Source organism: Pristis pectinata, chromosome 15, assembly GCF_009764475.1.
Source record: "Pristis pectinata isolate sPriPec2 chromosome 15, sPriPec2.1.pri, whole genome shotgun sequence".
Taxonomy (NCBI): Eukaryota; Metazoa; Chordata; class Chondrichthyes; order Rhinopristiformes; family Pristidae; genus Pristis; species Pristis pectinata.
In genome coordinates, this window is record NC_067419.1 from 44,533,870 (window position 1) to 44,547,410 (window position 13,541).

Genomic DNA, 13,541 nt, shown 5'->3' on the forward strand with positions numbered 1-13,541 from the left:
AGGATTGAACAATAAATGCTGGCTTGCCAGTGATGACCACATCCCATGTATGATTTTTTTAAAGTTTATTTTGCCACTTAACAAACCTGTGGCCCCCCAGTTACCAACACTGCTGTAAGTGGAACCAGAATTTCCTATTTCATCAAAATCCTTCAAAATTTTGAATGCAGATGGTATTGGCCAGTTGACTGGACCTTCCAGCCTCTGCTCAGCTAAGAAAGTTTGCATGTCTCAGTGTTTTCTTTCTTTTCTATAATGCTCGATAGATTGAACTGAACAAGAACTTTGCTGCATTTTCTGCTAAGGGGAGAACAACCTCTGACAATTATTCTTTCTTTGGCAGAAACTAATATGTAAAATGTGACTGTAATATTTAACGGTTTTAGAGTTTTACTGTACTGATATATACACCATTTCCTACAGTTTGAGGAAGCTACTGGTTCCATCCCGGACCCCAACAAGCCACTTCCAGAGCAACTTAATGTGGCTTTACAAAAGATCAGAGAGCATGTCCACACAATTCTCGAAACCCAAGCAACTTGCAGGACTCTGGAAGAGGTAAAGGAAAGGGTTCAAATTAATAGTTTATCTTATTAAAAACATTAATAAAGCATACAGCATTTTATCATTTTAGAAAAACAGTGGATTGCAACTGTAGCATGCAGTAATTTGGAACAGTTATGTGCTATGTCATGGAGTGATAGGATGTGCCTTTGTGCTTGCAGTTCCACCACAGTGAAAACTGCACAAAAAAAGGGAGAAAAAGAGGATGAGTTAGAGTGAAAACAAAATAAGGAGTAGGACTTGGGAAAGGGAGTTTGCAAAGGTAACAAGAAACACTTCCATTTATTGTGCCTTCCACGTCCATTTCAAAACACCCCTAACACAGGTAATGAAGTACTTTTGAATTGTTGCAAGGTTGGAGATATGGCAGTCAAACTCTGTGCAGAAAATCCCCACAATTTTAGAGAGTCTATATTTTGAGAGTCTGCATTATAAGGAGAGACTAAGGGAGCTAGGGCTTTCTTCTTTGGAGAGAAGGAGGATGAGAGGAAACATGATAGAGGTGTACAAAATATTAAGAGGAATAGATAGAGTGGACAGCCAGCACCTCTTTCCCAGGGCACCAATGCTCAATACAAGAAGGCATGGCTTTAAAGTAATGGGTGGGAAGTTCAAGGGAGATATCAGAGGAAGGTTTTTTACCCAGAGAGTGGTTGGGGCGTGGAATGCACTGCCTGGGGCGGTGGTGGAGGCAGGTACATTGGTCAAATTCAAGAGATTACTAGGTAGGCAGGTGGAGGAATTTAAAATAGAGGGATATTGGGGAGGAAGGGGTTAGATAGTCTTAGGCGAGGTTTAAAGATTGGCACAACATTGTGGGCCGAAGGGCCTGTATAGTGCTGTACTATTCTATGTTCTATGTAAGCAATGTGACAGTTTCCAAAAAGTCTATTCTAGTATCTTCGGTTCAGGGGTAAATATTGGCCAGAATACTAGGGAAAACTTCCCTTCTCTTTAAAATAGTAAAAGATCCCATGATATAGCTCCCTGAGGAAGCAGAAAGAGTCTTGGTTTGATATCTCATTCAAAGACAGCATCTCATTAACACTGCTTTTCCTTGGAAGAATCAGCCTAGACCTTTGTATTCAAATCTGAAATTGGAACTTAACACCTGGAATCCTCCAACGAAAAGGTGAGAATATGATCTGAACCACAGTGGACACTAAGTAGGACAAGGCAAGTACACAAAGACATTTAGAGACAAGAATATTTTGTAGGTTGTGAAAGAGATCAGTAAGGATAGCGGTGATTGATGTATGGTCTTTAACCTGATACAGGATGTGAGTGTTAGAGTTCGAACAATCTTTTACTTGTGGAGCTTGGTACATGTGAGGTTGTGAGGGAAGCTGAAAGGCCAAATCTTGAAATAAGGAAACTGAATGCAAAAAAATTCAGACTGACAAGGTTGAGGCAGAGTACAGGGCATTGCTTTAGAAGTGAAAGAATCCATTTATGGTTACTGTATAGTAATGCTCAGCCCTCTAAAATGTTATTGAGAGTGGTCTATCTCAGGACATCAAAGTGGTGATGAAGGAAAGATAGACAGGGGTGATACCCATACCAATAGTTGACCAAATAAAAGCAACATGAGAATAATATGATCATACTATAATTATAGATCAAATTTTATATTATGGCACAAAGTCAAAGTCGAGTTTATTGTCATGTGCACAAGTACACAGGTGCAATGAAAAGCTTACTTGCAGCAGCATCATATAGCAGCACAAAGCATCATATAAGCAGCATTCACAAGAAAACCATAAATTGTACACAATTATACAAGAAAGAACACAATTAGAATTAAAAAAAAATTCCATTTTAGTGCAAAGTGATCATAGTGCTGCTAAACTGTAGTGATTAGGGTTGTACCGTTTGGTTCAAGAATCAGATGGTTGAAGGGAAGTAGCTGTTCCTGAACCTGGTGGTGTGGGACTTTAGGCTTCTGTACCTCTTGCCCGATGGTGGCTGTGAAAAGATGGTATGGCCCGGATGGTGGGGATCTTTGATGATAGACGTTGCCTTCTTGAGGCAGCGCCTCCTGTAGATACTACCAATGGTGGGCAGGGATGTACCCATGATGTATTGAGCTACTTTCTGCAGCTTCTTGCATTCCTGCACATTGGAATTGCTGTACCAGACCATGATGCAACCAGATAGGATACTTTCAACAGAATACAATTTGTATTCTGGTGATTTATGCTGCAGTATTTCTCTGTGAGAAATTTAAATAGTTTGTTAATAAACTTCTGCCATCTGTCAAGCCTCACATACATGTACTTTGTATCCCAAACCTTGCCCTTCCTTTCCACTTTCACAAAAGTTCTGACATCCTTGTACACCTACATGTGCTTTGCATTAGTTCAGTTGGAAACAGGATAGAAAGGAACAGAAAAAACAAACAAAATTAAGAAATGGAGTAGAATTCACCTGATAGAAGAAACTATGTCCTCTGATAAAGTAGTGGCATTGGAAAAGCTTGTTAGGTAATTAATATCTTACTCTAAATTGGGTCTTGCAATGTTTCAAAGTTATGAACTTTATTCATCTTTGGAATTCTGTTGGAATATATTTTTGGAAGAAATTTTGCACTTTGATTAACAGATCTTAAATAGTATTATGTTCAATAGATTTTGAAATTACAGGCACAAATTTTTCTTCACAGAAACTTAAAGAGAAGGAAGCATCACTGTGGAAGGCTGAACAGAATGTGCTGTCCAGGGACCAAGTTATAAATGAGTTACGACTGCGTCTCCCTGCTACAGCTCATCGAGAGAAGATGTTAGCAGACTTAAGTACTAAGACAGAGCTTGATGGAGAAAGCAGGAAGGCTCTGAAAGTGGCTCATCAGACTATCACGAACCTGCAGGCTAGATTAGATCAGAAGGAGGAAGTCCTACAAAAATACCAACGGTTGTTGACAAGAGCTCATCAGGTTAGTGAAATTACATTGGAGTGTAAGAGAGAATTTGCATTTTTGTTGTAGTTTTTGCAGTCTCAGGAAACGCTAAGTGCTCGATTCTGGACTCCCTACCTAGCAGCATTGTGGGAGTACGTTCAACATACAGACTGCAGTGATTCAAGAAGGTAACAAATCACTGTCTTCTCAAAGGCATTTAGGGATAATTGTTAACCTTGCCAGTGACACTGACATCCAAGGTATGAATGATGAAGGAAGGCAGGCAATCTCCTCTGGTTTGTGAGGGAGTGAGAAAGAACCATTAATTTTGAAATTATCACTATTAACAAACATTTTCTTAGATCACAGAATACTTTCTGACTGAGAGCAATTAAGAAAGGGATTATTGCAGCTTTTTTTAGGGGAAAATGTGGGTAACTATTTGAAGCAGAAATTGATCTGAGGTGGTTCAAGAATTTGATTTGAGTGGCAGAAGCTGAGGAGAGACCTCATAGAAGTCTATAAGGCATAGATAGAGAGCCGGTATCTTTTTCCCAGGGTCAAAATGTCTAACTCTATAAGGTATACATTTAAGGTGAGAGGGGACAAGTCCAAAGGAGATGTGCGTGACAAGTTTTTTTGCACAGAGACTGGTGGGTGCCTGGAATGCACTGCCAGGGGTGGGGGTGGAGGCAGATATGATAGAGGCACATGAATGTGCAGAGAATGGAGGGATATGGACACTGTGTAGGCAGAAGGGATTAGTTAGGCCTGTTCCAGTGCTGTACTGTGCTATGGTAGGGAGTGAATGGGGCATTGAGCTTAGTTCTAGATTTCTCTGGCAAAAATAAGGAAATGGGCAGAATAGTTTCATTTGATTTAAAGTTCTCTGCTGAATATGAAAGACAGCAGGAAATATTCAGAAGTTCTATGTTGCCTGTTCAAACTTTAATTATTTGAGAATCTAAAATTACAATGTAATCAAGCTGTATAGAGCACTTAAGATTTTTTTTTTGCATTTAACAGGACCAAGAAGAAATTGCAAAGAAACATGAAGAGGATCTTAAAGCTTTGCATCTTAAATTGGATTCATATGCAGATGCATCCTTAAATAAATTCAAAGAAGCTGCAGCGGTTAATTCTTTTTTAAACTTATTCTCTTCATTTCATTTTGTTGGTAACTTAATGATCAGATTTTTGTGTCAATAGTTTTGTTAGCTGCTATTTTTAAAAAAAATATGCAATTTATTTTCATTTTGGTGTAGTTTAATTTTGAGGTTACATTCTTCTAAGACTTGCCTAATGGGCTTTTCTTAAAATAAAAATCTGTGCTCAGTTTTCAGTTACATTTTAATATTTTAAGCAAAAACACAAAATTAACAATGTTTTCTAGAAATTAGCAAGAGATTATATTGACATGACACCTTTAAAACAGTAAAACTTGCCATGGTGCTTCATAGGAGCATTACAAAAGAAAACTTGACGCTAAATCACATACAAAGATATTAGGACAAATGACCATAAACTGGCTCAGAGAGGTGGGTGTTTAAAGTATAAGTATACACCTTGTGCTGTTCGTAGTGAATGGTTACAGTGGTTGGTGGCAGCCTCAGCATGTAGATGCTGAAGGTTGTTATCAGTGAATATGCCTCTATCATCATTCCTCTTCTAATTAGGAGCAATTAGGTGAACCTACATCATTTAACCAACTAAATTTTGAAAGTTAGCATTGGAAGAACTTGCAGTACAAGTCTATCGGACCACACTAGTGATGAATCTAATTGATGAAAATACCCTATTCTAAGTGGGAAAAGGAATGTTGAGACTGCAGATATTGCAACACAAAACAAAAAATATTGCAGACTTAGCCAGGCAGGCAGCAACTGTGGAGGGAAGTCGGTACTAACATTTTGGACATGCACCCTGAAAATTGTGGGGCATGGAGATTTGGGCTCCTAGGTACTGAAGCAATAACATGTTTTTGAAACAGGAGCTGATGAAGAAACCGTCCCTTCCTGTTCCGACATCCAAGCATCTGGTCCGCCTGGCAGAACTGGAACAGACGGTAGCCGAGCAGGACCACTCACTGACGACACTTGTGGACAAATTGAAAGCAGCAACCACAGAGCTAGAGAAACAGAAAGATATTACACAGCTGAAAATGACGGAAAGTGAGACTGAGAAAGCAAGGTAAGCTCTTGGCTTGTTTATGCCATTTTGTAACTTATTTTGCTTTAAAAATAATTTAAAGTATCATTCTATTGGTGTGGAGCCAGAGTAGAGATTTGTGTTTCTGTATTGCAAGTTCTTTAGACACTACAAGTGTGGAGCTGAGGTAGTAGGTTATGGGAATGCAAGTACTGTGCATGTGAACATAGGAATTACATGGGTTCAGCTCCTTGAGTCTTTTCCTCCACATTCCTCGTAACCTGACCAAACAACCTCAGTTTTCACTATTCCCATTGCCTCCAGCCTCAACAAATTTCCAGTGCCATTTGAATGAAGAAGGGCTCCCTGACGTTCCCCTTGAACAGCCTAGCTATAAATGTTGTCATGTCTTCATTGTTAAAATTGTATGTGCAGCTGCTTGCAGTCCCCTCCTGCTTCAGGATCACGCCGCTAACCTACATAATTTCCCCAGGTGATGATTCCTACTTAGCCCTTTTCCTTTCCAGTCCTGATGAAGGGTCTCGGCCCAAAACGTCGACTGTTTATTTCTCTCCATGGATGCTGCCCGACCTGCTGAGCTCCTCCAGCACTTTTTGTGCATTGCTCCAGATTCCAGCATCTGCAGAATCTCTTGTGTCTAGCACTCACCTTTACTGGCTTTTCTTTTGCACGTAATTGGCAATTGCCCACATACTGTGCCAGCAATTCATAAGCAGCACACTGGTTGTGAATCGTCACCAATCCTGCAGATGAAACTTATTATTATTGCCGTCAATCTTCTGACTGTAATAGATTTGGAACTAATTCCTCCTCAAATCCACGAGTAAGTTTAATTAGTCACCAGCTCCTTCAAATACATGAGTCTACATAAGTTAGAGAAGCAAAACAATCTTGTAGTACAAGTTTACAAATTATTATCTGTGGTTTAAGGTGGTCATAAAAATGCAGTTAAAGCTCCTGGATTTATTTTAGAAAAATTGAATTGAAAGAAAATTCATATTAATATTGCATAAATCATACTGAGAAGATAATGCACAATTTTGGTTTCCATAGCTTGGAAAGAAGACAATGGAAAGGTACCAAAAAGATTTATGAGGAAGATACCAATCAGGAGAAAAACAGATCAAACTTGGGCATTTTTCCTATAAATTGAGATGGCTGAATAGTTGTCTTTAAGATTTAGGAATGGGGTTGATTGGGTTGAAAGGGATGGGTGTGGGCAAGGTATTTCCACTTTTAGAAGAATCTCAAACTATAGATATAAATATCAAATCCAATTGGAATTACAGGCAAAAAACCTCCTTATCCAGGCACATCTTCCCCTTCGCCCCCTCTCTCTGCTTTCCGCAGGGATCACTCTCTCCGTGACTCCCTTGTCCACTTGTCCCTCCCCACCAATCACCCTCCTGGCACTTTTCCCTGTAACCGTGCAAAGTGTTACTCCTGCCCCTACACCTCCTCCCTCACCATCATTCAGGACCCTAGACAGTCCTTCGAGGTGAAGCAGCACTTCACCTGTGAGGTAGCACTTCACCTCCTATATATTAGGCTTCCCCTTTTCCTATCTTCAGTCCTGAAGAAAGGTCTTGACCCAAAACGTTGACTGCTTGCTTTTCTCCACGGATGCTGCCTGGCCTGCTGAGTTCCTCCAGCATCATAGTGTTTTTCATACTTCACCTGTGAATCTGAGGGTGTCATTTATTGCATCCGGTGCTCCCTGTGCAGCCTCTTCTATTTCGGTGAGACCCAACGCAGATTGCTCTAGTTTTATGAGTTCTGCCAATGTGGGAATTGTAGGCTCAGCCATAGATGGAGCAGGATGGGCAGCTGGGTAGATGAGGTGGTGTGCCCTTTCCATCATTTCTGCAGGGCTTCTGTACAGACCTCCACTTTGAGCAGTCATGGCCCAGCAATTTCCAAAAGTCAGAGGGGATATTACTTCTTCGTTCCCCCAGAAGGCTCAAAGTACATTGTGATCATTTTCTCTGTTCACGTGGTAATCTCTTCACATGACAGACTTTGGAATCAGAATCAGATTTATTATCACTGGTATTGGTATTGATTTATTATCGTCACTTGTACCGAGGAACAGTGAAAAACTTGTCTTGCATACCGATCGTACAGGTCAATTCATTACACAGTGCAGTTGCATTAGTACAGAGTGCATTGAGGTAGTACAGGTAAAAACAATAACAGTACAGAGTAAAGTGTCACAGCTACAGAGAAAGTGCAGTGCAATAAGGTGCAAGGTCACAACAAGGTAGATCGTGAGGTCAGAGTCCATCTCATCGTATAAGGAAACCATTCAATAATCTTATCACAGTGGGATAGAAGCTGTCCTTAAGCCTGGTGGTACGTGCCCTCAGGTTCCTGTATCTTCTACCTGACAGAAGAGGAGAGAAGAGAGAATGACCCGGGTGGGTAGGGTCTTTGATTATGCTGGCTGCTTCGCCAAGGCAGCAAGAGGTAAAGAAAGAGTCCAAGGAGGGGAGGCTGGTTTCCATGACATGCTGGGCTGTGTCCACAACTCTCTGCAGTTTCTTGCGTTCCTGGGCAGGGCAATTGCCGTACCAAGCCATGATGCATCCAGATAGGATGCTTTCTATGGTGCATTGATAAAAGTTGGTGAGTGTCAAAGGGGACATACCAAATTTCTTTAGCATCCTGAGGAAGTAGAGGCACTGGTGAGCTTTCTTGGCTGTGGCATCTATGTGATTTGACCAGGATAGGCTATCGGTGATGTTCACTCCCAGGAAATTGAACCTGATTTAGAAAACATGAAAGTTGTTGTTTTGAGGCAGCAGTAGACAAAAAAATTACTATAGATTACAAAATAAATAAATAGTGCAAAAAAAAAGGAATAATGATGGCGGAGGGGAAGAAGCTGTTTCTGAATAGAGTGTAGACAGACACTGTGCCATCAAACATCACTTTAATCTTTTATTTCAAGGCTTGAAGAGAAGCATGCTGCTGAGCTAAAGGAGCTCCAAAATGAAGTAAATAAACTGAGGAGCAGCAATTTGGAGCTGGCAAAAGAGGTGCAGTACCTGCAAACTGAGCTGGAAGCCCAGAAGCAGGCGAATACAAGAGCACCCACCACCACCATGAAGAACTTAGTGGAGAGGCTAAAAGGTCAACTTGCCTTAAAGGAGAAACAGCAAAAGGTAGATATTATAAAATGTGATGAGCAAAGTGTTGGTTTGGATTTTGTTACTGTGTTACCTGGTTGGAAATAGCCATTTAACAAACTACTTTGCTTTGGGGTGAAATTCCAATTTTAGTCTCCTAAAAATAGGCCACCCCACTTAAGGTGATGGTAAAAAAATGATACTAAGAGCACATTCTCTGTTGAGATCAAACCCGTGTCCCATAGTCTTCTCTGTATAAACTTACCTGGAATTGAAAGCTCTTTTATTGTGGAGTGCAAATTGGTGTTATTTCCTGCCTTGGCTAATACAGTTCAATCACTCATCGTTTTCCCTTATCCCACACATCTGCCTGCATTGGATAAACAATATTAAACATATCCCATTACCATGGAGATCAATCACAAATGTGCAGCTTAAAATGTATTAAGCACTGCACTATTTTGTGCTGTTCAATAATTACTGATATACAAGTTCCACATGTTTTAGAGGAAGTTTAGCTGTTAGCAATTGTGGAAGTTTTTCATGACCAGAACCTGTTATAGTACGACCTGCTACTGTCCACAGCATTCCCTTTGTATGAGGCAATTAAGGAACTTGGTCTTTAAAGCCATCCAGCGGTAAAACATTTTGAGGACACCCAAAATTCTAATGCTCTTATTGGAAACTAGTTTTATTTTCTGATTCCCGTTTTATACCTTTACAGGCTCTGAGCAAAGCATTGTTGGACCTTCGAGCTGAGATGACTTCTCATGCAGAACAGCAAATTATATACCAGGCTGCACAAAAAGAGGGGCAGCTCAATGTTCAGCAGATTGTTGACAAGCATACTAAAGAACTGAGGGTAAGCCTTTCATAATTGAAGCCAATATCGCTTCATTCTACATTCTATTATTGCTTTCTCTTGTGCTGCCTCAATGCACTGATGTTGCTGTGATGAAATGATCTGTATGGACAGCATGCAAAGCAAAGTTTTTCCACTGTACCTCAGTACATGTGACAATAATAAACCAATTTACCAAGTGTCATCAATGCTTTTGTCTCCAACTCCATATTAGTTTCGCTGCTCGCAACAGGCTTACCTTGAGCTTAAAATTTCTTTTTTGTGTTTTATACTATTTTTAGGCACGTGTAGAAGAGCTAACTGAGCAACTTGCAGCAACCAAAGAGAACATGAAATCATGCAAAAGTAAGGAGGCAGCCACAGCGGCTGAAATAGATACTTTAAACGGAGAGCTTCACAAAAAGCAACGAGTTCTGAATAGGCTGCAAACGGAAAAAGAAGAGTTGGAGAAAGAGAATGGGGAACTGAGGAAAAAAATTAACAGGCTGTCCAGCAGCATGCAGGTGCCAATTTTAGTATGTTTCTTATATCCCGTTAACTGTGGTTCATTTGCTAACAGCTGTGCTTCAGAATCCAAAGATTGTGGGTTCAAATCCCACTCCAAAGAACTGAGCATCAAAATCTAGGCTGGCTTTCCAGTGCCATGCTAAGGAAGTACTACTACCATTAATAGTGGTGTCTTTCAGGTCAAATATTAAGTTGAGACCTCCTCTGCTCTCTCGATTGGGTTGTATCAGATCCCGTGACAATATTTCAAAGAAACAAAGGATCAGTGATGTTCCAAGCAAAATTTAACCCACAGCCAGTAGCACGAAGCAAGACACACAAAATGCTGGAGGAACTCAGCAGGTCAGGCAGCATCTACGGAGGGAAATAAACAGTTGACGTTTCGGGTCAGATAATTTGGACATTATCACCATGCTACTTGTGTGCAAATTGGATGCCAAGTTTCCTGTACTACAACAATACACTTAATAAGTATTTATAGGTTGTAAAGCATCTTGGCAAACCTTGCAAGCCTTCTCTCTGGATAAGATATCTTTATTAGTCTCATGTACATCGAAACACACAGTGAAATGCACCTTTTGCATAGAGTGTTCTGGGGGCAGCCTGCAAGTGTCGCCACGCTTCCGGCACCAACTTAGTATGCCCACAACTTCCTAACCCGTACGTCTTTGGAATGTGAGAGGAAACTGGAGCACACGGAGGAAACCCACACAGACATGGGGAGAACATACAAACTCCTCACAGACAGTAGCCGGAATTGAACCTGGGTTGCTGGCGCTGTAATAGCATTACACTAACCGCTACACCACTGTGCCTGCCCTCTAAATGTCATAGAGTTGTACAGCACAGAAACAGGCCCTTTGGCCACACATCCGTACCCACCCTTTTGCCCAGCTACACTAATCCCAGTTCCCCACATTAGGTGCCTTCCGTATTTAAGTATTTGTCCCCAGTTTCCTCCTACATTCCAAAGACATGCGGGTTAGGTAGTTGTGGGCATGCTACGTTGGCGCCGGAAGCGTGGCCACACTTGCGGGCTGCCCGCAGAACACTTTATGCAAAAGATGCATTTCACTGTGTGTTTCGATGTACATGTGACCAATAAAGATATCTTATCTTTTTTTTCTCTTTTTTTTCTTTTTAGGAGACCAATCATAGCATAACTAGTCATAGAGAGCAATAAAATATAGAAATCTGTAGATCCCACGATCTCTTAGTAAATGAATATAATATAAAAGAAAGGAAAGAAGAAGATTTATTATGTATATAAAAGAAAAAAAATCCTAAATCATTAAGAAAAATTATAAATATATCAAACCAAACTAAACCGAAAAATTTCAAAAGAAAAAACAAAAGAAACAAAAAAAAGCTGGACTGAAATTTCTCAATAGAAGCAGAGCAAGGTCGTCAACTCCGTTCCTCTGAATTGGAAAGTGATTGAAAAGGGATCTACATCATGTGAAAGTATTGAATAAATGGACTCCAAATATCTTCAGATTTAAGCGAAGGATCAACAGTACCACTCCTAATTTTTTCCAAGTTTAAACATGATATAGTTTGAGAAGACCATTGAAAAGTAGTAGGGGGTATTGGATCCTTCCATTTAAGCAAAATGGATCGTTTGGCCATTAATGTAACAAAGGCAATCGTACAGTAAGCGGAAGCAGATAAATGGCCAGACTATCCTTGGTAATCCAAAAATTGCAGTGATAGGGTGAGGTTGTAAATCAATATTCAGTACAGTTGAGATAATGTTAAAAATGTCTTTCCAATATTTTTCCAAAAGAGGACAGGACCAAAACATATGTGTCAAAGAAGGCATATTCGATTTACATCTGTCACATATAGGATTTATATGGTGGTAAAAACGGGCTAGCTTATCTTTTGACATATGGGTCCTGTGAATTACCTTAAACTGTATCAAAGAGTGTCTGTTATCTTAAATGTCTCTTAAACACAGTGAATGTATCTGACTCCACCACATCCTCTGGCAGTGATTTCTAGATAACAACCACACTATGTGCATGTGTGTGTGTGTAAAACAAAAACTTATCTCTCAAATATCCTTTAAACCTCCTCCCTCACACAAACCTATGTCCTCTTGTTTTTCATAGCCCAACCATGGGAAAAAGATTCTGATTAACTACCCTATCTATGCCTCCTACAATTTTATACACCTCTATCACATAACCTCTCGGCCTCCTTTGTTCCAGAGAAAACAAACCCAGCCTATCCAGTCTCTCCCCATAACTAAAGTTCTTCAATCCAGACAACATCCTGGTGAATTTCCTCTGCACTCTCTCCAGTGCAATCACATCCCTCCCATAGTGCAGTGGCCAGAACTGTACACAGTACTCCAAGTGCAGTCTAACCAGTGTTGTGTGAAGTTCCAATATAATATCCCAATTTTTCTATTCTCTGCCTCCACCTATGAAGGCAAACATGCCATATACCACCCTTATGATCCTGTCGACTTGTGTTGCCACACTTTGGGAACTATGGACTTGAACCCTAAGATCCCTTTGTTCATCAACATTCTTTAGTTCCCTGCCATTTACTCTATATGTCCAACTCTACTTGACTTCCCAAACTGCATCGCTTTGTACTTATCTGGTTTAAACTCCATCTGCCTACGACCTGCCCTACCTTCCATCTGTCAACTCACCTTAAACAAGTAGACAATAAACTCAATTTTCGACTTAAAACGTTCCATCTGATTTGTGTCTTGCTGCAGCCTTAGACAACCTTCCTCACTGTCCACAACACCTCCAACTTACATGTCATCAACAAATTTACTAATCATACCTCTTGAGATGATAAATTCCAAAGATAATTTCTCTTCATTGATATTTAAGTGGCTATCTTCATCCCTGAACCTGTGCTTCCATAATTTCAGATAGCCCTTTAAGAATGTTATTCCTTTAAATCAAATTTCCCCGCACCCCAACTTCCCTGGTTCTTCTGGACCTATTTTTCCCAATTTCTGCTCTTAGAACTGTTTTCTCCCCCCAGAAATCAATGCAGGGAACCTTCTTTGTATCTCATCCAAGAATATCCTTCTATTGGTAATAATACACTTGCCTTAACCGGGATAAGAATGAGGAAAGAGACTTGAGAAACCTACTGGCCATAGTCTACAAGAACGTTGTGATGTTGACGTAGCAAAATTGAATGGGACATACCTGGTTCATACAAAAGCATATCTCCAAACCAAGGCTAAAGGAAATAAGATTTGATTACAGCTGTGTGTCGCAGCCTGTTTGCTTTGACGAGTTGAACAACCAGTGCCTTTGTTCAAAGTTTTTATAATAACAACGACAAACTCGACAAAGCAAGAAAATATTACATGAATAAGCATGATGTAAAAGTCTGTGCAACCATCAACACACATTCTGTGAATGTGAAAATCTTTATG

General features: G+C 40.2%; 1 protein-coding gene across 4 annotated transcripts in view; it reads left to right on the plus strand.

Moving 5' to 3' along the window:
* cep290 (centrosomal protein 290) overlaps nt 1-13,541 on the plus strand; it is a 107,939-nt gene that overhangs the window by 62,005 nt on the left and 32,393 nt on the right. For all 4 annotated transcript variants that reach the window (XM_052030642.1, XM_052030638.1, XM_052030640.1 and 1 more), the window contains 7 exons: nt 424-558; nt 3,227-3,496; nt 4,487-4,594; nt 5,451-5,650; nt 8,580-8,793; nt 9,482-9,619; nt 9,901-10,122. In XM_052030642.1, coding sequence (XP_051886602.1) covers nt 424-558; nt 3,227-3,496; nt 4,487-4,594; nt 5,451-5,650; nt 8,580-8,793; nt 9,482-9,619; nt 9,901-10,122 — 1,287 coding nt within the window. The remainder of the gene's footprint in view (nt 1-423; nt 559-3,226; nt 3,497-4,486; nt 4,595-5,450; nt 5,651-8,579; nt 8,794-9,481; nt 9,620-9,900; nt 10,123-13,541) is intronic.